The 23,253-nt window shown below is 39.3% G+C and overlaps 1 protein-coding gene across 2 annotated transcripts; it reads left to right on the top strand.

Annotated features, from left to right (window-relative positions):
- The first annotated feature begins 3,555 nt into the window (after window positions 1-3,555).
- Window positions 3,556-22,524, top strand: MED30 (mediator complex subunit 30). Of its 2 annotated transcripts, none has more exons than XM_055705479.1 (5): window positions 3,556-3,632; window positions 4,371-4,576; window positions 5,597-5,755; window positions 8,835-8,945; window positions 18,574-22,524. In XM_055705479.1, exons 2-5 carry the CDS (start codon window positions 4,403-4,405, stop codon window positions 18,667-18,669), a joined length of 540 nt encoding a protein of 179 aa, XP_055561454.1. In that variant the 5' UTR covers window positions 3,556-3,632; window positions 4,371-4,402; the 3' UTR covers window positions 18,670-22,524. The 2 variants fall into 2 exon arrangements, with proteins under 2 accessions (XP_055561454.1, XP_005441494.2); XM_005441437.4 differs by lacking the exon at window positions 3,556-3,632 and adding an exon at window positions 3,961-4,104.
- The last annotated feature ends 729 nt before the right edge of the window (window positions 22,525-23,253 follow it).

Raw genomic sequence — 23,253 nt, 5'->3', positions numbered from 1 at the left:
AGTAGAGAACTGATGATGTAAAAAAGCTGTCAAGATCAAGAAATGGGTACATAGAACCCACTTCAAAACAAGAAATGAAAAGCTACAACACGCTTTAAGCCCCCCAAATGTACACTGAACTACCTCCCTATCATCTGTTAATGCTTGTTTTCATATTATGGGAAATGGATGTGACTCAGCATGAATAACATGCCTCCACGTTAGGCAGGCAACGCAGGTCCCAACAGTACCTATACTGTAAGAAGACACTTGTTCCAGTGCCCTTTGAATCAGTCTATGGCAGGACTGTGCTTCCACATGCAGCCTTTGCTTTCTTTCATTAAACTGCTTTTATCTCAACCCATGAGTTTTCCATCATATTTTCTCCCCCTGTCCTGCTGAGGAGGGGGGGTGAGGGAGTGCCTTGGTGGGCACCTGGCAGCCACCCCACCAGATAAGGCCTTTCTGAAATTAGTTGTACAGATTATTTTTTCTGACTACTCTGTGAACATTCAGAGGCTGGGCTATGGTAAACCACTGCAGCTGGTTACTACCTGCTTAGCCTGCCCCTCTGTGCCCCAGCAGAAGCTGTCAGTAACACACAGCAAGTACAGACAAGTTTGCTTATGGGTATATAGAGGATGAAGGAGAAAAGCAGCAAGGTGGAAAGCTGAACCTCTTCTGTCTTGCTCTCTTGCTGTCCTTCTACCTGCAGCACCAAAGGGCTGTGCAAGACAATCATGTAATGACAGAGAGGTTATAATTGCTCAACCCCAGCTTCCTCTTGGTCCAGAAAACAGCTGTATCCATCCTTAGCCGAGCAAAGGCATGGAGTACTGCCCTCTGCTCTGATGCTTTGGGCTCCAATCCTATCTAACTTATAACATTTTATCTAGCATTACTATGGATGATCCTGCTTGCCTTTAAATGGCTGCCTTCATAGTTCATGAAAATACCTGTCCGGATGGGGAAAACACTCACAAAAAAACCACACCGCAGAAAAAAACCCAAACCCACAATCTGCCTCACCTAAACACAGTCATTAACTGTTTCCTCTGGCCTATAAATGTAATCTCTGCTGAATTAAACTCCACCCAGCTTAACTGTCTGTGTTGGCCACATACTAAAAAAGTTACCTGCTGTGCTGTTATCTATCACAGCTTGGTAACAGTAAAATTGTGCCTTGTCTGTTTATTGTTGGCAGAGGTTCCACCAAGTCCCATTATTTCTCCTTGAATCCACACATAAACACTGAATGGGACAGGACTGAGAATGAAAGTCCTTTCCTGGTTAACGCATTTCCCCTAAGCCCATCTGTTACCCTCCGAGCAGTATCAAAGCATCGCTGCTAAGGAATAGCCTGAGGAGGCTTGGGAGGGAGTACGTTCTTCTATTCAAGGAAAACAGAGGGCGATTCAGGAATTCCACCAGTTGTTTATTTTTAAATACAATGATTCATATTGCCTTGCAAGCATATCAACCGATTTACAGAAAATTGTTTAAACAAAAGTAACAATTATCCTCTTGCCTCACTTCTGAGGATTTTTGCTTTCCTGATAGAGGATAGCCATACCATCTTTGGAGCTGCTCAGCATATATGAGTGAGAACTTCTCGAAATACAAAATAAATCACATAAAAATCACAATAATCATTATTACTGTGAAAATTATAATCATTGAAGTAGCTACTCAGTCCCGATTTCCAATCTGGGTTACAGTTGATTGGACTAGAATACTACGTGTAGACACAGGCTTTGTTAGTTTTTTGGTAGCTTCTCTACAACCCAGCAACAAAGGCTGCAGCATCCTATCACACTGCTTGAACTGATGCCACAGAAATTGAAATGGATGTGAGAGATGAACTCTGATTTGGACACCTTCCAGATGAAAGCACTTGGCCCAAACTGAAGTCAGACAATGGCTGCTTAACGGATTGCTTTTAAAAAGCAAAACCTATATTCATCATTTTCCCATTCAACCAAGAAAACATTCCTTATCTAAAAAGAGGAGATTCCTTTGTCTAGGAGCAAAAAATCAGATTTAGATGGTTCCACAGATTGGCAATGAATAACATCAGGCCTCCTAGCAACATTCTTCAGCACCCTTCACATGCAGACTTGGCTCTGTATTTCAACTGCCTACTGTACGCGGCAGTCATACACTTCAGGATATGACTGTATATGGAGTCCGTGTCTGGCAGCCCTGAACAGTATGTGGTCTGAATCACTCATTACTCTCAAGTCATCAGATTTGGGGCAGCAAGTCAAGCAGTGTGAACACAGCTCATGGGCATGCAATCAGAAAAGGAAAACGTTATCCTTTGTGTTCAACTCTTGAACAGTTGCATCATTTCCTTAATGAACAGTGAACCAAGATGTAAGCCTTCAAAAAAGCCCTTAGAAAATCTTTGGGAGCTTTTATTCCCAAGCTTTCTCTAGCCAGACACCATGGGATGTTCTTTTATGGTCTGAAAATATCCCTCTCTTGCTTTCATAAACACTTTTTTCTATCTGTTTAAGTATAAAAGATACAAAAGTGGTTTCTAAGGTCTTTGTTAAAACGTAATTATTTACCCTGCGCCTTGGCAAAAGCAGCCTGCTAGAGAGAATTCAGCCAGTTAGCAAAAAGCTTCAATTTAGGTAAAGGGGTGGTTTCCCCTCATTAATCTCAAGTAAAAAATGTTTTCTACAGCATGATGCCTCTGACAGCAAGTTTGTATGGTTCTGAATGTTCCTTGACTGCTTTCTTCTTTAATAAAGGCTGTATACGATGTGTCAAACTTCTGATTTATTTTTACAGCATTACAAACGCGACGCATTTTGTACAAAAGATGAGTTTTAATACAGCACAACTACCTGAAGACCGTACTTCCTAAGAATGCGTAAGAAGCTGCAAGTATATAAATGTCCTCTTCTGTATTTTCAGGTACTTAATTGTCAAAATCACTCACAGTACACCACCAACTGGAAAAATTTTTTTTTTTAGTTTTTGCATATGAATATTTTTTTCTTTATACAGCCAGCCAGTAAGCACAAACTATCGTACAGTCTGTTATCTATCAGCCCTCACAGACGCTGTGTGGTTTCTTTCTGAGGATATTCCGTCTCCATCACACAGGAGGCCTTCTCTGTACTTCGGAACAGCACCAGCTGAATGGTGTTAGCACAAGCACTCGGGGTGGGGAACACCAAAGCGCTTCAAACCCACGCCAGTCCAGTGATATCGGAAGGCCAAAGCGGAAGGCTCGTCTATACTGGCAAAAATGCTTCTATGCAATCAGTAGCCGTAGTAGTAGTACACCTATAAAGCTATAAAATTAATATAGGCGTGCATGTGTGCACGCACACCCGAAAACAGATACTCAGCAATTTATCAGCATGATCTAAAAAAAAAAATAAATTACAAAACTGGTATGTCTCAATCCCCACCTTCATTACGGGGGGGTGTCACTTCGCAGACACCTGCTGCGACTCTGCCCTGACTGCTCAACCTACACATACCCATGCGGCCCGCGGCGCTAACCCCTACCGCCGCCGCCGCTCCCGGCGCCTCCCGTGACGTCCCTTCCGCCGCCGGGGCGCCCGCCTTCCGCCCGGGAAGCCCGAGCGCTTCCGCCTGCGCGTTTCCAGGGCGACGCGGCGCCCCGGTGCCCCGTGAGTACCGGCCGCCGCCCGCGGGGGAGGCCTGGGGGTGCTTCGCCCTCCCCCCGGGGGGTCTCGCTGCCTCCCGTGCTCCCGTTACCAGCCGGGCGTCCCCGGGGAGGGGCCGCGGAGCGCGGGGCGGCCCCCGGCAGGCGAAGGACGGGTCGCGCCCCGTCCCGGCAGCGCGGCGCGGCTCCTCGGGCGGCCGCGCTAAGTGGGGAGGTAGCGGGGGGCCTGCTCGTCTGGGGGCCCCGCAGCCCCGGAGCGGGCCGGCGGGGCCGTGGGGGCCGGCCTGCGGGGTCCCGGGACACCGCCTGTGCCCTGGCCCCTCCCGGCCTGCGGGGCGGGCGAGCGGCGCCTCGGGCCGTGCCCGGCAGCGGAGGGAGGAGCGCTGGGCAGGTGCTGGGCCCGGAGCTCGGGAGCGGGGATGCGATTTTCCGTGCTGGAGCCGGGCAAAAGAGCTTCTCGTGTCCCCTTACGACAGGTCGGGGCAGGGGCCCTCCTGGTGGGCGCTGTGAGGGGAGGGGTGCGAGAAGCACCCCCTGTTCAGTTGCCCAGCGAAGCTGCAGTGGTTACGGGACTGGTGTCCAAACCAAAGGGTGATGCGCTGAGCAATCTTCTCATCAGTCGAACAGTTTTATCTTGGATAGGGCCACGTAGGGGGAAAAGGGATGGTATAACCGCCGTATGGAAGTTGTTATGATACACGCAAACAAGTACTTAATCATTCATCTTAACTTCTTTGTGCAGCTTGACTCAGTGGGACCAGTTAATGTCAAGGGATGTCAACTCCCCCTCTCGCTGGGACAGGAATGCCGCCTGGTGCCTTCTCAGGGGCACAGGCTCAAGCAGCTCGGGAGGTAAATACAGCTTCACTCTGTCGTATTGGCCAAGAGACTGTGCAGGATATTGTGTTTCGAACGATGGAAATCTTCCAGTTACTGAGGAACATGCAGGTGAGAAATAACTTCTTTTTATGGTCCTCAACTTGCCATGTTTTTGCCAATATATATATGGGCACGGGAGATATAGGAGCTTAGGACATTTAAATACATAACTTGATCAAACGGCTTTGAAAAGAGGGATTGACTGGAGAAGTGAATACTACTCTTAATATGTTTGATTACTCCTGTATATTAAGTGAAGATGGGAAAAATTAAAGAATGCTGATTTGTTATTGCCCCCACAATAAATATACTCTAAATACACTTAGTATCTGTGTTTTCCTTTACGAATAGTGAGGTCTGTTTAAATGCTGGTTATGTTTCTCTGGTTTTGATAGCATCTGGGTCATAATTTCAGAGAAATTTTCATTGATCTTTTCCTTATATATTTTCAGTCTAGGACTTTTTGACATTTCTTTTTGTTAATAAAGCAGACATAATCCTTATTTGTGTCTACTTACTGAGAAAATGTACAAACTTTTGTTGTGTTTCTCTGTTGAGAGCAGAAAATAAATCATCACTTCCATTTCCTCTGTGTTTTCATGGCTCTGACAGTTTCCTTCTGTAGTCATCTTAGGTGTGTGTACATATACATATATATATATACACACATATATATATATGTAGTTAGAGTTTGCCAATTCACGCTGAGTGAATTCACTTTGTGTCTGAATTGTGACCTGCGGTTGAGACACAAAGTCTGGAAGTATAATACTCAGATAACAACAGAACCATGCTTAAGCACTTTGAAGACATTAACTGAAAAGAGTTACAGAAGGATTGAGAATGACTAAAGCATTGAATACATGAAGCTGTTTGACAGAAGTGATTTGGCACATCAGATGAGCAGATAAAATACAGAATTTTGCTGATAAAAAAGATAGAAGTTTCAGTGATTTCTGTGGGGATAGTGTGATTGTCTTATTTTTAAATGTACACACACCCCCTCAGATTTATTTTAGTTAATTTATTTTGTGTGACAGAAACTTGAACATAATATTCTTAATGTTTTGGGGTTTTGGTTCTCTTAAGTTACCGAATGGTGTTACTTACCATACTGGAACGTATCAAGACAGACTGGGAAAGCTGCAGGAACATCTCCGTCAGCTATCAATACTCTTCAGAAAACTGAGATTAGTTTATGACAAATGCAATGAAAACTGTGCTGGGCTTGATCCTGTTCCCATAGAAGTAAGTATCTTTATTCATATATAAATTACAAATCAGAATAACTGAACTCTCCTTAGCATATCATCCACTCTCCTGAGTTGTCAGAGACTGATAACAAGTTTTAAATGAAACTAGAATTATTTGGTGGACTTCATTCTGTTTATTATGTGGAGCTGGTTGAAAGATTTTGAAATTTTCGCACTAATATCAACAATTCTTACCAGCTGGGAGGGATCCAGTTTTGAAATCAAACTTCATCTAAAATTTTAGCCTTTTTCCTGAGGCTTCTTGGCACATTCACCGATTTGTTTCCCCTAGGGAAAAAAGGGTCAGGGCAAGTTTTTTTAAAAAAGCAGTTACAGTGGGTAAAAGTCTGCTTTAAGCTCTCACCTTCCAGCCTGGCTCCCTGAGTAATAATGCTTTATTCTGTTGCTCTGGCCATCAGTCTGTGCCTCCATGGTTCCCTCAGTCAGCTACTCGTAACCTGCTTAGCCAGGATGAACCAAACCTGAACATGCAGTGGTGATGGAAAAGTTAGCGGTGTAGGACTTCCAGGAGGGAGGATCGTCCAAAGTTTTTGCCTAATAAAAATGCTATTCCTAGTAAAGTCAAAAGTTTATTTTCCCCCCACATAAGCTGTTTCTAATTCCTAGTAATACCCTTAAAGCCTGTTTTGTGTTATGGTTTGAGTTATTACTGTTCTATATTAACCAGAACTATGAAGTTCTTTAAATACTGCCTCTGAGGCAACTCCATTAATGAACTTCTGATTGTCCATTGAGTTTTAATAATATAAGCATTATCTTTTGTATTTGAGTCTCTTCACTGAGTAGTTGAAAATAAAGAAATTAAGAAGTCTTTTCTGTATAGTCCGTTCTAAACTACTAATCTACTTCTGACAGCAGTCACTGCCGTGTATTTCAGAGAAAGGTACCTGGAAACCTTACAGCAGGCAAGGGAGTAAGGGAACTTTCCCTTTAAAAAAAATAAAACTTTTTGCATGGTTTGTTGAGTTGTTTGCAGTAGTTGAATACTTGTGTCCCCTTTAAAAGCTTTTGATGTGTCTGGTTTTCCCATAGGGTTGGGATGAGGTAGCGTTGGTAGTTTTTTTTTTTTTTCTTTTTTCACTTTTCACAGTTTTTTTCTTGTTATCAGGATGAAAAAAGAATTTCCATAGAGAAAGGAGTAGTCACTTTAAGCTTTTTTTTTTTTAACTCAGTGTCTCACTGATACCTAAAGGACAGCATAATTTTGTATCGATAGTTGGAATTCTTTTTCTTTCATTTACTTAGTCTTTTCTTCTCTGAAGTTAATAGAATGCCTGCCTTCTCATGTTTTATTGGTTAGAGTGAATGAGAGTGGCACACCATTCCTTTTGGATCAGTTATCTTAAATACTTATTTCAGCTTTTCAGGAATATTCTCAGACATTTAATGACTGAACATTCTAACCATATCTTTAAAGAATATCAATTATTATTTTTACACAGTCAAGAGAAGTCAGTATCTACTAAAATTCCCTAGCCTATCATTATTGATACAAATGTTTTCATACTTTTTCGTTAATGTGTACTAGCAATGTAATAGGTATTCTTACCAACTTTCTGTTAAGCAACGTATCAAGGCCTGAGATAATTGTGAAGCAGATCTGGCTACAGAGTTCTCTAACTGATTGAATTTCCTACTTCATTTATGTGTTAGGTTTAGTTCTTTGCTTTTTTTTTTTTTATTTTTCTACTAGCTTTTCTGAAAGATGGGAGGTTTCAAAAGGAAATGTTCTGCTTTGAGTGGTACTTGATTTTTCCATCAGAGAGGAGTTCTTTCCAAGAGTATTTAGCAGCCACACTACTGCGTCTTTATGGTATGCAAATGTAGTAAGTTGTTAACCTTTACTATGTTTTCATGGAAGAGTTTAGTGTGGTAGTTTTTGTCCATTTTGATAAGCTTAATAAGAATGACCTATGGAAGTTTTCGTATAGAAGGAAATTAAATTTTCAGGGGGTTAAACCGAAGTAAGTTTTCCATCAAAATGCTGAAGAATGCTGCTGCATGCTTCATAAGATCATACCCCAAGCTAAGTAACAAGTTAACATGCATTCGATGAACAATTTGCTCCAAGACTTTTAATGTCTTCTTGCTCAATTACATCAATTACTATATGCTCATTTGTCTGTAATGTGTATGTGAACAAGTATGTAATTTTGCTGTCAGCTTTAGCTTTTCTCAGTTCGGACAGAAAAATCTACAACAGACTATTGTAGACTTTCTGGATACACATGTATAAAATGCTACAGCTTATAATTATTTTTTAATAAGATGCTAGTAGCTTGGGAATATTCTGACACAGAAGCAAATATTTGTTTTGTATGTAGTATTACTGATGCTTTTTAATTTTTTTTTTTTTTTTAGGAAGGGAACACGCATTAGTATTCGTTTAGAAATCAAAGATTTTTGGTTTTGTAGAAGCTTACAGGGAAGGAGTACCCTATGATCTTTTCCAACGAAAACAAATCTATGATTCTGTGTCCCTGAGGAGATCACAGTGGGAAATTTTTACGGAAGAACTCCTATTAGGTAACTGTGGGCCTGACTGTAAGAACAGCCAATCAGAGGCTCACTACCATAGTCATAATTAGGGTATTAACCAAGTAGCTATATAAAGCCAGTCATAATTGTGTTTCACATATCACTGAAATACTTTATAATAATAACTTCATGTTTGTGGTATTTCACAGTGTGGAATAGTAAATTTTAAAATCGCAATCTGCAGAATTCAAGAATAAAAGGATTATCTATGATAAACATCTTATAATGTAAAGACCGGGTTCTGCCCACAGTTGTGAAATTGCTTAGGTCTGGGCATGGTAATATGTGGGGTTGTGTCTTTTTGAAGCACACTGTTTTCCTGGAGAACTGACTGAGATCATTCCAAGGTCTTTGGGTTGAGGTGACAAAGTAATCTTGTCTCCACTTCCTCTTGGGAAGTTTGAACCTTCGGAGAAAATGGTAGCACCGTATGTATCTCCTGGTTTTGTTTTCTTTTTTTTTCTCCCCCCCCCCTTTTATTCCCCACCCCAAGCTAATGTTTCTTGTCTTCACAGCAACTTATTCCATATGTTGAAGAGGACAGCTCCAAGCATGATGATCGTGGTGCTGCAAGTCAGCTCCGTTTTGCTAGTGAAGAGAGAAGGGAAATCATGGAAGTAAATAAGGTAACAAAGTTGAAATTAATTTGCCTAAAACTGAGACTGTCACTTTGTCATTACAAAGCTTAAATTTCTAGATTGCTGTACTAAATGCAGTATGTGTGATGACTACCATCAAACCTGGTAATAAATACTTCTCGCATGTAACTATTTCAGAGTTTTAGTAAGCAGGGTCTTTTTAGCTGTACCTCTGGTACAGTAGAGTTTAGGTTTCCTGACAATTTAAACTTGTTCCTCTTTTTAAACCAACACATATTCTTCTGAATATGGTGTATTATGTTTATGCTTAACCCACTAGATATTGGCAGCACAGGTTGAGGTAAGGTGCCTGTTGGAACTTACTTCTCTTCAAAACTTACCTTCAGGGTGTTAAAAAAATGGATATTCAACATCAAATTTGTAAATATTATTGCAGTAATGTAGTTGGTAAGGGATTTCCAGAGCTACCTTCTGTATTTTGACAGTTTGAGGAAGACCGTTCCATTTGTTAAGTGTAGCATTTAGCGAATCTTGACACATTCAGAAAAAATATACTATGTATGATAAAGGTGCTGTTAAATTTTCAGTTTGAGTGGCAGTATGCAATTGAGTACAATTACTAAAGATGGATTCAAATTTTAAAATAAATGTGCTGTAGTAAATGCTAATATAATGAGATTAAAAATACGTAGTTTTACCAGACCACAGTTTTGAATATTGTTTCTTCAATCTGTAAAGTGCAAAGATAGGATTAATTAAATATTTCTGTTGCTGTAATTTCTGTAAATGCTTAGCAAAAAGGAGGCACGATCTACAAAAATAACTGAACAAAGGAAATAAATGAGTAAAATATTTCTTTATGGAGAGAATAATTGGTGGATTTTCAGCTTTTAAATACTTCCGATATTTTAGTTTGTCTTCAACAATCAGGTGTACTGAATTTTTCATAACCCATTTATTTAGAAAAATGCATGCATATTTTACAGGAGAAAATTAGGACTCTGTGAATTTAGAAAAAAGCACTTGCCAGCTTTCCTGTTATATCTTTCTGTTCAGTGCTGATGTGGCACGGTTGTATATATTATATTATATGTAATGCTATACTGTGAATTTATGCACATTTATTTCCAGTCTTTAAGTGTTAATAAGCTTAACTGTCCGTATTTGCTGTGTTTTTAATAGTTCTATGACATGTTTTTGCCCTTGTTGTTGTACTAGTATGCTAATATGTTTTTAAACATCCTTGGTGTGATCTTGTGAGAAGAATTTCATAAATGTTTATGATGAGTTCTGAACCTTAAAAAGGTTGATGGTGTTACAGGAACATTGGTAGCAAACTGGTAATTAAGAATGTGTTAAAACCTTCACTTAAATCTGGTCTGAAATCCTGTATTTACACTTAAATGCCTAGAGCAAATTTCCAGATTTTCCACAGTAAATCTTCACAAGGTAGTTGAACTTTCTCTAGTATTCTGTGGACAAATACTTAGTAACTGCTGCAAAAGAAATTTAAACTTCTTGTATCCGAAAAAATTCTGAAAAATTTTTTTTCTTTTGTTTCCCTCCAGCTGTATAAGCACACCCACTACCACTTTCAGAGTGCAAATTTTAATACATTGCAGAATAGGAAATGCTTTGGGTTTTATGACTAGAAATAAATAAATCCTTATTTTTGCAAAGAAAAAAACACAGATTAATTGGTCTAATTTCTGACAGTGGCTGCTGGGCTCAAATAGCCCTCTATGGTTCTACAGCTTTTCAATCCTCTGTAGTATGTAATGTCCGCCTCCCAACTCGGTTTTGCTTAATTTAGTTTAGCAAAATTTCAGTAATACAAAATGTTGACAAAAATGCTGTGACAGTGAAGCCAACATGACAGATTAAGATTCTTGACCCACTATCTTTTCTTCCTTCAGCTGATTGTCCTTCTCTCACCTAGTCCTTTTTGCTGTGATAGGCAGTATTTTTTCAGTCTTGCATGTTACTGGTGCCAAAAAAGCAGTATTGCGATAACCCAATACTTTGACGCTGTTGAGACATTTGGATTCTTAGACCTTTCATGGGTCTCTTAATTTCGCCCTTCTTGCTGTGATACCCAGCCAGCCTGACCTCTTCGGTGGCTCTGAATGTATGTGAAAAACACTAACTGCCCTGCCATGTGGAGCACAGCCGAAGCTAGTAGATCATATAAACCTTGTGGATCATATATTCTCAGAGAAAAGCACCCCTCCTTCCAGAAGCCGCTGATTTCAATACATAGCAACTCTGCTTTGCTACCACAGTTGTCTGGGAAGGGAGCATCCTCAGTGGAGGAGTGTCACATCACATACTTCTGATACTCACCATGTCACTCATGGGGCAGGAGAACCTGTTGATGTAGCAGAGTTCCCAAATACCAGTAGGCTTTGATGTCAGTTTACACTACAGTGACGTCTTCTGGTCTTATTTATTTATTTATTCTGCTATATTAGACTTATCTTCTAGGTCAGAAAGTTTAATGTGCTCACCTTGGTTAAGAAGTACTTACCCATTAATTTAAAACACAGATCAGTTCATGAGGTAATGAATTTATGTTCTAGCAATTCAGTAATGTTTAGCAATTGTAAGTTTAAGTGAAACCTATTAAGCTTAAAAACAAAAGGGATTTTTGCCAGCACTAAGAAGAGTGCATTCTTACTATGACATAACCAAACAAACCATTTATTGAGCACTGACTACTTCTACCTTCCATACCAAACAATCCTCTCCTGCAGTTCCAAAAAATGTTGCTTATTGCTTTTATCTCTATTTGTTTTCTGCGGTGGTAAATTGTTGAAGTGGTAACTCTTTCTCTGGGATAAATAATTTACTGTTCCAGAATCAGTTTAGCATTTGCATTAGTCTACTAATACAAGTTCCGATACAGTTTCCACTGAACATAATTACTATTTGCAACACTTGGAAGCCATTACCAAAATTTACTCGCTTGTCTTCATGTTTTTTGAGTCTTTTAATATTCTGTCTACAGGCTTTTTACCTTCTAAATATAGCATCATCTGTAGTATTTTCAAGATGTCAGGCTCACCTTGGGCCCATGGTGACAGAACTTACAACAGAACATATAAAATCACAAACTGAGAACACTTTAATCTTGTGTTGCTGCCATATCAGCAGTTTTCTTTACCACTTGTTTTTAGAAATGGAGCAAGTACAGCTTTGGTTTTTCAGTTGCTGTAGGTCTCATTTCAAATGAGGCACTTAGGAAAATCATCACATAATTAGCCATCTCAGCTCATTTGGGTGAAAATGAAACTATGTGAAATAGCATTAGGACGTTCCAGGTGACTCTTTAGAAAACAATCATGTTTGATATTCTTAATTAATCTTTGCTAACTGGTTAACAGTAATCTTGCTAAGAGAGGAAAAGGCAATCTACATGACAGGCTTTTAAGTTAAGCTGTTTAGTTTTAAGAGTTTAGCTCTGGGCTTTTTTGATAGCAAAAGCATTGTGCACTGCAGCTGGTGTTGTTTAGTGAAGTAGTCCTTAAAATGACAGCAATTTGCAATTAGTCTTTCTCTTTAGGGAAATTCACCTGAAAACTACTTTTGACAATGCTGAAAACCTAAATTCCTTTTAAACTGTTTTTCAAACTATTTGCACGTATTTTTAATTTGTTTTCTATTTGTAGAGTCCTTTTTCACCTAAACTATGAATTTGCACCAAAGAACACTTTAACAAGAGGGGAGGAGTTTTTGATTTGGACACATTCTAAGCAAATTAATCTGCACTGGGAGCAGTTCTATCCTGTTTTGGGTACCAAAACTGGGTGTCTGCAATGATAGAATCATAGAGGAATTTAGGCTCAGTGGCAGGTCTGGAGATTATCTGATTCAACCCCCAGCTCAAAGCAGGGCCGATGAGCAAAGTTAGATCCAGTTGCTCAGGCTTATGTCCAGTAGCATTTTGAATTAACTGTAAGGATGGAAATGTCACCCTTTCTGAGCCCTTCTTAAATGTCAGCTTTCACTATGAAAGTTTTCCTTATGTTACATTGGAATTTTCTTTGTTGTAACTCACGTCAGCTGCCCCTCATCCTTTTGCTGTGTACATTCAAGGGAAGTCCAGCTTTGTCTTTTCTATGATCTTCATCAGGTAACTGAAGACAGCATCATGATCCTGCCTTAGCCTTCTCTGCCTGAGACCGAACAAATACAGCTTTAATCATCTTGGTGGCCTTCCACTAGACGTTCTCTAGTATGTTAGTGTTTTCTGTTGAGCCTCAAATTGGACAATCGTTCTCCAGAGCCAAATAGAGGAGAATAATAATTTCACTTGACCTGATAGGCATGCTCTTACTAATATAGCACAATGTGCAGTTTGTCTTCATTGTTGGAAAAAGGTCCACTGCTGACTCACATTCAACTTGTCAGAAAGTTTCAAAAAGGATCTCAGGTCCTTTTCTGCAAATCTGCTTTCTGTTCAGTCAGCCCTCTGCTTGTGCTGTTGTGTGAGTTTATTCTGGTTTCAGTTGTAGGATGTTGCTTTAATTGAAGTTCCTGGGATAGGTTTTGGCCTGCCTTTCCCACCTGTTGAGGCCCCTCTGAGTTGGACATCCTACCACTGAGTATATCGACCACTTCCCCCCATTTGATAATGTCAACAAATTTGATACTTCGATACAGTGAATAGGTCATTAAGTATGGATAAGTCATTAATGAGGATATTAAGAATATTGACCTGAGAAACATCAAGAGTGACCAGCTGCCGCTTGGTCTTGATGCTGATGATCACAACATTTAGAATCCAATAGTCTGGTCAGCTTTCCATCAACCCTGCAACTGTGTCAAAAGCCTATGTCAAAAGCCTGACTAACATGAAAGTAAAGAAAATGCCCTGCTCTCCCCTTGGCCACAGAGCCAGTCATTTCTTGATAGAAGGCTGTCATGTTGGTCAAGCACAACACATCTTTGATAAATCAGAGATGACTGTTCCCAGTCACCTTATCATTCATGTGTCTGGACATGACTTGCAGAAGGATTTGGTATATAGTCTTTCTGGGGTCAGGGGTTAGGCTGACCAGCCTGTAATTTCTATATCTTTCTGGATCCTGCTCCTTGCCTTTCTTGAAGATGAGTTCAGATGTTTCTTTTTTCATCAGGAGCCTCTTCCCATCTTCAATAGAAAATTACGTAGAGTGGTCTTGTAATGTCATTAGCCAGCTCTCTCAGCACTCAGATGCATTTTATTCTATATAATGAAATAATTCCTTTCAGTTTCATATAACATGTTGCATGCAAAGTTTTCCTGTTGCTTCTTGTATCAAAACAGTATCATGGTTACAAAGTTGAGAAATGTTAGGGAGCACTGACTTAAAGCTGTCCATGCTACCCCAATTGTCCCCTTTTGTCCTTGTATAAATGCATATTATACAACCTTTATTACATTATCACATTCACATTTGGTTCCTCTTCCTCCCATCTCCTCCTCCTTTCTTTTCTGGAAGAGTCCTTGAGCTATTCTGCTTTTGTTGCAGATAAGCACTCTTTATGTTGAATCAGTATTACGATAAGTAAAATTATAAGAATCCTGGTTTATGTGTCGTGTAACTTGCATGAAGGTATTGAATAAGAACAGAATTTGGGAATGAGAAGGAGGGATTTAATGGGAGTAGGGAGAAAGTAACTGAAAGCTGCTCTTGAGAACTGGATTTTTATGCTTGTCTTTGCCACAAAATGTCTGTGGTGGTTGTTTATTCTTCCCCTTATGGCTTGTGATAGCTGTCCTTTCAGTATGTGGGCAGCTATTAATTTGCGAAGTTTAGGGGTGGGCTTGAATCTTAGATATCTCTGAACAAAGTTGGTAGGCATTCTGGTTTTATCCCTAGTGTTCCTGTGACTTAGTTTGCCATCTGTAACTGAGGATCATACATGTGTGATTTTCATGTTAAGAATGGGGATGTAACACTGAGGAGTCTGGTGGAGAAGCACCTTGGGGAACGGATAATGCCATTACAAGCTACATAGCATAGAGGATGCGCAGTAAATATGACCTCAGACTTCATTGTTGAATGGTATATAAGCGGTATGAAGCAAACATCCATCTATTTTAATGAACGTGCTTATTCTCTTTGAACAAAAGAGCAGTGGATACGTGCAATTGCTGTCTGGTTCAGTGTGTGAAAAGTATTGAGCGTGCAGTGGAGCACAGGCTGTCGCTGGTGTCTCTGCTTGTTTCAGGAACAAACAGTTACGTACGCAGAAGGAGCGGGTTTTCTTTCAGCTGTCAGGTGAGGAGGGAGGCAGAAAACTCATAAAATCTCAGAGTAAGGGGTAGAACAGTTATGCATGTGAAGGACATCAGGAAAACCTATAGTTACTGAACAGTAAGTCTGTTAATGTTCAATTGCACAGCAGTTAATGTATTAGTGATGAATACTTTTTATCAATTTGAAAAAATATTATAAATAGATGGATGTGTGAATTTACTATGACAAAAGTTGTGCATTGGTATCAATTGAGTAGCCATAAGTTAGAACATCACCTGGCATTTTTCCTAAATTTTTTTTTCCTGCTGTGTGCATGTAATGTTGTAAGTCCTTTGACTGTAAAACTGAAGGAGGAAAAAGGGATTTTCTACCTTCTTACTTCAGAGATTTCATTATGAAGGACTTACTTTAAAAAAGAACAGTATAAATTGCCGGGGCAGGCTTGAATTTTTCTTGCCTATCACAAGCATTGTGTTTCTGTAGAAATGTCTTGAGTGTCAACATAGGCAAGTACTCTGGATGGTTTTACAGGCATCAGTTGGAATGTAATCTTACTCTTCCACAGGATTTACACTATTACCTTTGCCTGAAGAAGGGACTTTTAACAAATGGATTGAATGCAGGATAATGACTCATAGTCATGTTTCGATTTTAAAATGTGAAAGATAGATGGGCTTAAGATGAGGAGAGAGATGGGAGCAGCATGCAAAGTAAAGTTCTTACACGTTTCTGATAGAAAGTTGTGGATTGGTCTAGACAGCACTGACTTCAAATGAAATGAAAGTGAACCAAAAATGAGTTTAGGTAAAAAATTGCTTTCAGTCAAAGTTGAAGTTACTGTGTCCTACTGAACCCAAATCTGTATGAAACATGTCAAGTTCTTTATGGGACGTTCCTTGGAACACAGCTGTTTTCTGGATATATGTTATGGTTCTCCCACTCTGTTTCATTTATGCAGGTTTTGTACTTCTGTACATGTTTTTATAAATGTCCTACCTGACCTAAGCCTGCTAAGGTCTCTGTTACCGGAAGGTGCAGTCCTTGCTGACTCCATCATGCTGGTCATAGTACTTGCAGTGTCAGGCAAAATGGATAGTTAATCACATTGAAAATTAATATCACCAAAGACCCCTTGGGATTGGTTTTCAGTCAGAACATTTTTCTGACAAAGAGGGACTAACAGAAACATGCCTGTCACATCTAAGGTGAATTTAGGTCTCTTAAATTCATTATAAACTGCCTCATATAAGATAATTTTCCTGTGCTGTCATAGAACAGATAGTCAGAAACTGTAGCATATATGTAGGTTGAAGTACCTTTTCTTGTTTCATACAACTGTCAATCCTGAGAAGCAGTCCAGAGTTCAACCAAGTCATTTCAGTAAAAGGAGGAAAGAGTGGGAGACGACTTGCAAGCAATCTGTTCAAATGAAAATTTGTTGTTGCTGCAGAAGCTGCTTACAGAACTTGCCCGTTTCCCAAGAAGACCATTTCACTTACCTTTCCAAGGTTAGACCTGAGTTGAGATGTTCTTACTGGCTCAGCAAAGTCTTAAGGAGAGGCCAGCACTGCCAGTGATGCAGAACATATTAATTATGTAGTACTTTGTGGTGTGGACCACTGCCTGTCAAAGATTGGTAACAGAGATCACTATATGCATTTCAATTAGGAGACCATGCTCTCTGAAGTGGGTATTTTCCCCCTCTCTTTATTCTTTTTTCAGCCTAGCAATCCAGAGATAGTACTTAGATGTTTTTTCTGTCTCTAGAAAAAGTAGAATAGAAGAGCTAAGAAAATAGCTCTTCACTGAAGACAAGGATCTAAAATTATCTTCAGATAAAGTAACAATCGTATACTACTTGTCTTTACAGATGCATGTGAACTGTCCTACATCTGTTTTTCCATCCTTCTCAGGAGTCTGGAATTGAGTGTTGTCTCTGCTTCAGGGAATGTGTCCACCAAAGTCTGTGTTCAGGAGTATTTCCCTTACTCAAAATACTATGCTCCCATGTAATGTAAGCCTAATTACCATTTTACTTCAGACCATTTTTTCGGGTCTGAAGTGAACAGGCTTTCCTCTGGACTCCTTTCCCCGCTGACCAGCTAGACAAAAATGTTGGTGTGTTGTTGGCATCAAAACTCAGAAGACTGATTTTTAGGATATTGCTGCTTTTGTTGCTTGCTTTTATCACTGTTCCAGTTACTTTGGTCATGTTACTGATCTGAGTCACTTTTTAAATGTATTGCCATTTGTGTAGTGCAAATAACAAAGTTATGTCAAACCTGAAACATTTTGAATAATTTGTCCTCTTTTGATGGTAGTAAGTCTTCCCTGTGCTTTCACCTTACTTGGAACTCTGGACTTGCCTAACGAATAAGTAGTTTGATCTCTTAATGTGAGAAGATGGACATCTTATCAAATCTGAAGGACGTAGGTTGCTGCTAACAATACACAGTAACTTTAGTTTTTGACAGCTTTGATTTGAGCAGGAAAATGAATTAATTAGACAATAAGTACATGTATTATTCTGAAACATGGAAGATTAGGAAGATTGTGTAACGTCTTAACACAGGGGTCCTCAAACTTTTTAACCAGGGGGCCAGCGCGCGGATGCAGTGGCAAGCAGTCATCTGCGGCTGCTTGGTTTCTCCCCCCCCAACCCCAGCCAGGTGTGTGTGTGTCTGTAAATACTGGGGGCCGGATTGAGGACCCTGGGGTGCCATATCCGGCCCACGGGCTGCAGTTTGAGGACCCCTGTCTTAACACGCTGAACTTTCTTCTCTAAAGACATAGTCTTCGTTTGGTTATGCACCCAAATGAAAGTGAGCTTGCTATTCTGTTCCTTCAAATGCTTCTGCAGTTCACAAAAACAAATACATAATTGCAAAGAATACAGCGTGCTTGGGATTATCTGTTTCAAGATGGGACCCCTTAGCCCATCAGGGTTGACCTGAAGGGCTGGATTGGCTTCACCTGTACCTTGTGCTTTGTTCAAATTTCTGCTGTTAATCCCTCATTTTTCTGTGCATCCAAGTTATACAACATATATTCACATAAATTTACCTGTTCCCTGAATTCTTTCTTCCTATTTAGAGTGCTATATTTTGGACTTGGGAAAGAGAGGACCAATCCTCACAAGCCTCTGTTTTTTGAGGGGATCACTTTTTTGATAGAAAGACTGCTGTGAAAAGAAACACACACACACAGAGCAATGATCCATAATTTTTGAGGCTTTCTTGTATTTTTAGAGTGTGCTTTAAAGAGGATGTATTATCCTACTAATACTGCTTACAGGTGACTGAGAAAAAGATTGATCTAGCATTTGATAACACTGTAACTTTAGTTGAATTTCTGAGTGCACTATTTGAACCAATTTTTTAAAAAAATCTTACAATAAACTCTTCCCACAGAAACTGAAACAGAAGAATCAGCAGCTGAAGCAGATCATGGATCAGTTACGGAATCTTATCTGGGACATAAATGCCATGTTGGCAATGCGGAACTGAACAAGGAAAATCAAACCTTGTAGCTGGAAAAGACACAAAATTGTTTGGATATACTTAATTTCTAAGAAATAACATGCTTTCCCACAACCCCATTGTAATAATGTTTTAAAACTCTTCAAGATTAAAATGTTAGGTTTTTTGTAATAATGTAAATGGTGTTGGCTGTGTTCTTATAGAAGATTCATCCTACAGGTTTTACCTGAGTGACTTGCTTAGCCTAAATATAATACAGGCTAAGTATCTTACAGTAATAATTGGCTTTGCTATGCAAATGGGGGTTTTTATAAGTGAAGTCTTTCTGGATTATGATTTTTTTTTATAATACAGTTAACACCATGTTAGAAATAAGTATTTTCATCTGATTCTGCAGTGCAAAACAGCTCTACAGGCTGGAAAAGTTGCAATAAGGAAAAGTCACTCTAGTAAGCTGCAGGACTGAAATAAGTGATCACGTATTACAATGCAGTGTTTGCCCATTGTGGGAATATATACTACAGGCTACTGTGCCATGTAAGTTCATCTTATTCCATATTGTACCTCTGGATATATGTTATATTAGATAAATTGGAGCAAAATTCAAAATGTGCATTAAATTACTCCTATATCCCTATGGACATAGTTAAGTATTTTTTAAGTGAAGACTGCATACATTTATCCTCAACATAACCTTGTCCTGTAACTATGCGTTATAATTTCTTGAGTACTGCTGCAGCTATTGTATGGTGTAGTATTGCTGTAGCATTGTGTGTGGTTGGAATACTTTGGTTTTGTTTGCCAGAATGCACTGAATAAATGCCTCATTAATTTTTTCCCTATGACTGTCAGTCCTAGAAAACTTCAGAGTATGCAAGCAGTTCATTATTTTGAGTTAATCATCGACCTTAATCTTTCTTTGTTCTACCTCTGGTATTCCTCGCAATTTTTATTAGCTCTGAAAGTAGTCTTAATAATTTTTGTTATCCACAGAAGCTGCCAGTTGACTATGTGTACCTTTTTCCAGATGAAAGAATATGTAAAATAACACTGTTTCAGTACAAATCCCTAGGGCACTCTACTGTCAATATTTGTCAAGTTGAAAACTGACCATGCTCACGATCTGCTTCTTGGGTATTACTTTTAACTTTCGTCCCATGCCCAGTCAGATTCCTTAATAGTTCTGTGTGAAAGATTTGCTCAGAACCTTCTGAAGAGTCCAGTTAAATGGTATCCTTTTAAAAGATACCTTTTTTACAATATAGGGGTTTGATACTGAATGCTTATGGATTTGAGATACGCGGTTTAAAAAATGTTACACTGGTTTTGTTGTTCTGTCAGTCTGTTTTATTTTGGTTTTTAATAATTTCAATCCATTTGTCTACTCCTTGAGGCAAAAATCACTGGTATGTAATAGATCTGATCACACCTGGTTAACAATATATGACTTTCCCCAGAGTTAGGTACAATATAATGGTCTTGTATTACTCCTTTTGAAGGTTTTAAACCTTAACAGATGAAGGGATGCCCAATCTTATAATTGCAAATAAACAGAGAACATTCATTTTTATTAGTTTACACAGTGTTGAAAGTCATATGGAACTATGACAATACCTCAATATGAGTAGATGTCAAAACACCTTACAAATGAAGTTGGACTCTTTTTCTGCCATGTTACAAATGGCTGGTTTACTCAGTGGTAAAGCTAGCAGCAGAACTGTTTGTTTCCCATTTAGATTGACCACTATGGCAGACTTGTTAGTCAGAAATAATGGTCTGTTTCTGCAGCTGTGAGAGAGATACCTTTTATTTACAAAGCTTTTGAAAAAGGAGATGAAGACTACAAGTAGGGTTTTTCTTTTGTTGTTTGTTTGAAATGCAGGTGCATTTTTGTATTTGCAAGGTGTAGTGGCAGCTTTCTGTTTAGTGTATGTATAAGCATGGATCTAACCAAGAAGTATTTTAAGTGGATTTTGAAATGGCACCAACATCTTAATTGTGAGCGTAAAATTCTCAGTACTTACTATTTTGTTTTATTTTTGGAACAATTATAGAACATGGAGATAAGTCTAGACTTTGCTTTACTGCCTGTATATTATCTATGTAATCTTACTAAATGTCTTCAAAGTTTTTTGACTTTTTAATTGCATATAAACAGTACAAAAGTAACCTGAAATGTGAATAAGAGTGCAAATATTGCAAGTAGATAACTGACTGATACAATATTCAGCTTACTCTGTGCAGCTGCTAGCAGTAGCCAAGGTTTATTCTACAATTTTTCATCTGGGAGAGCGGAGAAAACGCTTCAAACCACTACCAGAGTAGATGGCGCGGTAGCTAAATTGCAAAGTGCAGAAACTGACAGAATTGTAAATTATCACAGTAAATACCGTCAAAACAGGAACTTTGCAAGATGTTGGACCAAAACCATACACTTTGACTTACACAGATGAAAGCAGGGGTAGTGAACATAATTCATATGCTACCAGATCCATGAATAAGTATAGGATTTAGCCAAGAAGATGACAGTTTTAAGAAAAGCGGCAATTCCTCAGCTGTGAAACACTTTTAGAGGAATTACTGGGCATCAGCATGTGCTGAAATTTAGTATTTTAGTTAATGCTAACAGAACTTTAACTGCTGGTTAATGCAATGGCACCAAATTAAGTATTTACAAATATGCAAAGCAGTACCAACAGAGATGTTTAAATGTTTCGTTTATATATCATTGACTATTTCTGTATTTATTATTAGGCAGAAGCTGGATAAAAATACAGACATTCCCAGCAGCTGATACCAGAACCTAGGATGGTTCCATTTTTGGAATATAAAAATATTTGAGGGGTTTTGGGTTCTCGGGGCTCTATTTTGCCTGGAAAGGACTTGCGGCAGTGGAGCTGGGATACTGAATACTTTGTAGCATGCTTGTGGGGGCACCCCAAGTTAACACCCGTTCTCAAAATGAAACCATTAATCCAACACCTTTGTGGACAATGTAACAGATACTGAATGTTTGCAGTGTCACAACGCTGGAGATGCCTGCTAGTCAGTATGCAAAGGTCCAAGGTTTTTTATATTGACAAGAGCGGGGAGCAGATTCTAGGTCTTCTCTAAGTAAGGAGGAAAGACACAAGGAGTTTACCTTTCCTCGTCACCCATAGAGGCAGCAAGGCTACATCATGAGTGCTGTAATAAACCGTGACCGTTTTTGTTGTCCTGAAGAAAAAAACCTGCTCCAATTATAGTATTTCTTACTGTTGGAGAAACTGGAACTTGTGCACAAGTGCTACTTAAATTAATCACTGTAAAGAATGGATTTAGGTGCAGTCGGACAAGGATTCTGGTCTCATAGGAAGCAAGATTTCATCGGTGTGCAAGATGGCTGCACAAACCAAAAAGACCACAGCTGAAGAATGACTGACAACTGCTGTGGAAAACAGTAAACTGCAGATGTAGGTCTGAAGGTCTGAAATCAAAAACAAGATGCAATGACACCCAAGGACGCTGTGAGTCAACTGAGGTTTAGAGAGGATGGATTAGTTTAATTACTTCTTGCTAACAAAGGACATGGGGAATTATAAAGGAATTACAAATACATCAGTGCAGAAAAAAAATATTTGGGGAAGAAGATGAGTAGTTTGCTCACTTCCCTTATTTAATAGTAAAGAAGACTGATATGGTGGAGCATCAGGGCTTTAAAAGAGGACATTTTTTGCTGAGATGGAAGGTTACTGTATACCTAAAATAACAAGCTGGCTGATATGTATTGCAGGTTACTAATGAAAGTGACAAAAAATATGTACCAATGCCAGGTTTTGCGTAAGAAAATGTAAATGGGTAACTGGAACATAAGAGGTAAATAAATGCAATATAGTGAAACTTTTGGCTTGTTAAATCTAACTTCTGTGTATATTTTAAGGATTTTTCTTACTGGCATTGCACAAGGGATGCATTCTAGCATCTGTTACACTACACAACAAATAACACTACTAAAAGCCAGGAATAGTGTTTGTGTAGATGTGAATGTAGTCATAGAATCATAGGAGTTCTTTTCAAGTCATTTCAAGTTGGAAGGGACCCATAAGAACCATTGATTCCAACTCCCTGCTTCTCAGGAGAGCCTAAAATGAAATCATGTGACTAAGAGCATTGTCCAGACGGTCCTTGTACTCTGACAGGGTTGGTGCTGTGACCACTGCCCAGGGGAGCCTGTTCCAGTGACTGACCACCCTCTCAGCAAAGAGCCTTTTCCTAATGTCTAATGTGAACTTCCCCTCACACAACTTCGTTCCATTTCCACGTGTCCTATTGCTGGTCACCAGGCAGAGGAGATCAGCACCTCTGGCTCTGCTGCTCCCCTTGAAGAAGCTGTGGACTATCATGAGGGCACCTCTCAGCCTTCTGTTCTCCAGGCTGAACAAACTGAGTGACCTCAGCCCCTCCTCGTAAGTCTTGCCCTGGAGACCTTTCACCATCTTGGTTGCCCTCCTCTGGACACACTCGAATAAACGTAAATGAAAAATGTAGGTAAGTCATCTTTCAAGTTGCTACAGGGACTCAAAATAAGTGGTGTTTAATAGGAATAAACAAATGATTGAAGTAACGGCCATA

The sequence above is a fragment of the Falco cherrug genome, chromosome 3 (genome assembly GCF_023634085.1).
Source record: "Falco cherrug isolate bFalChe1 chromosome 3, bFalChe1.pri, whole genome shotgun sequence".
Taxonomy (NCBI): Eukaryota; Metazoa; Chordata; class Aves; order Falconiformes; family Falconidae; genus Falco; species Falco cherrug.
Note: the sequence above shows the minus strand (reverse complement) of the source record. Positions and strands in the feature narration are given on the sequence as shown.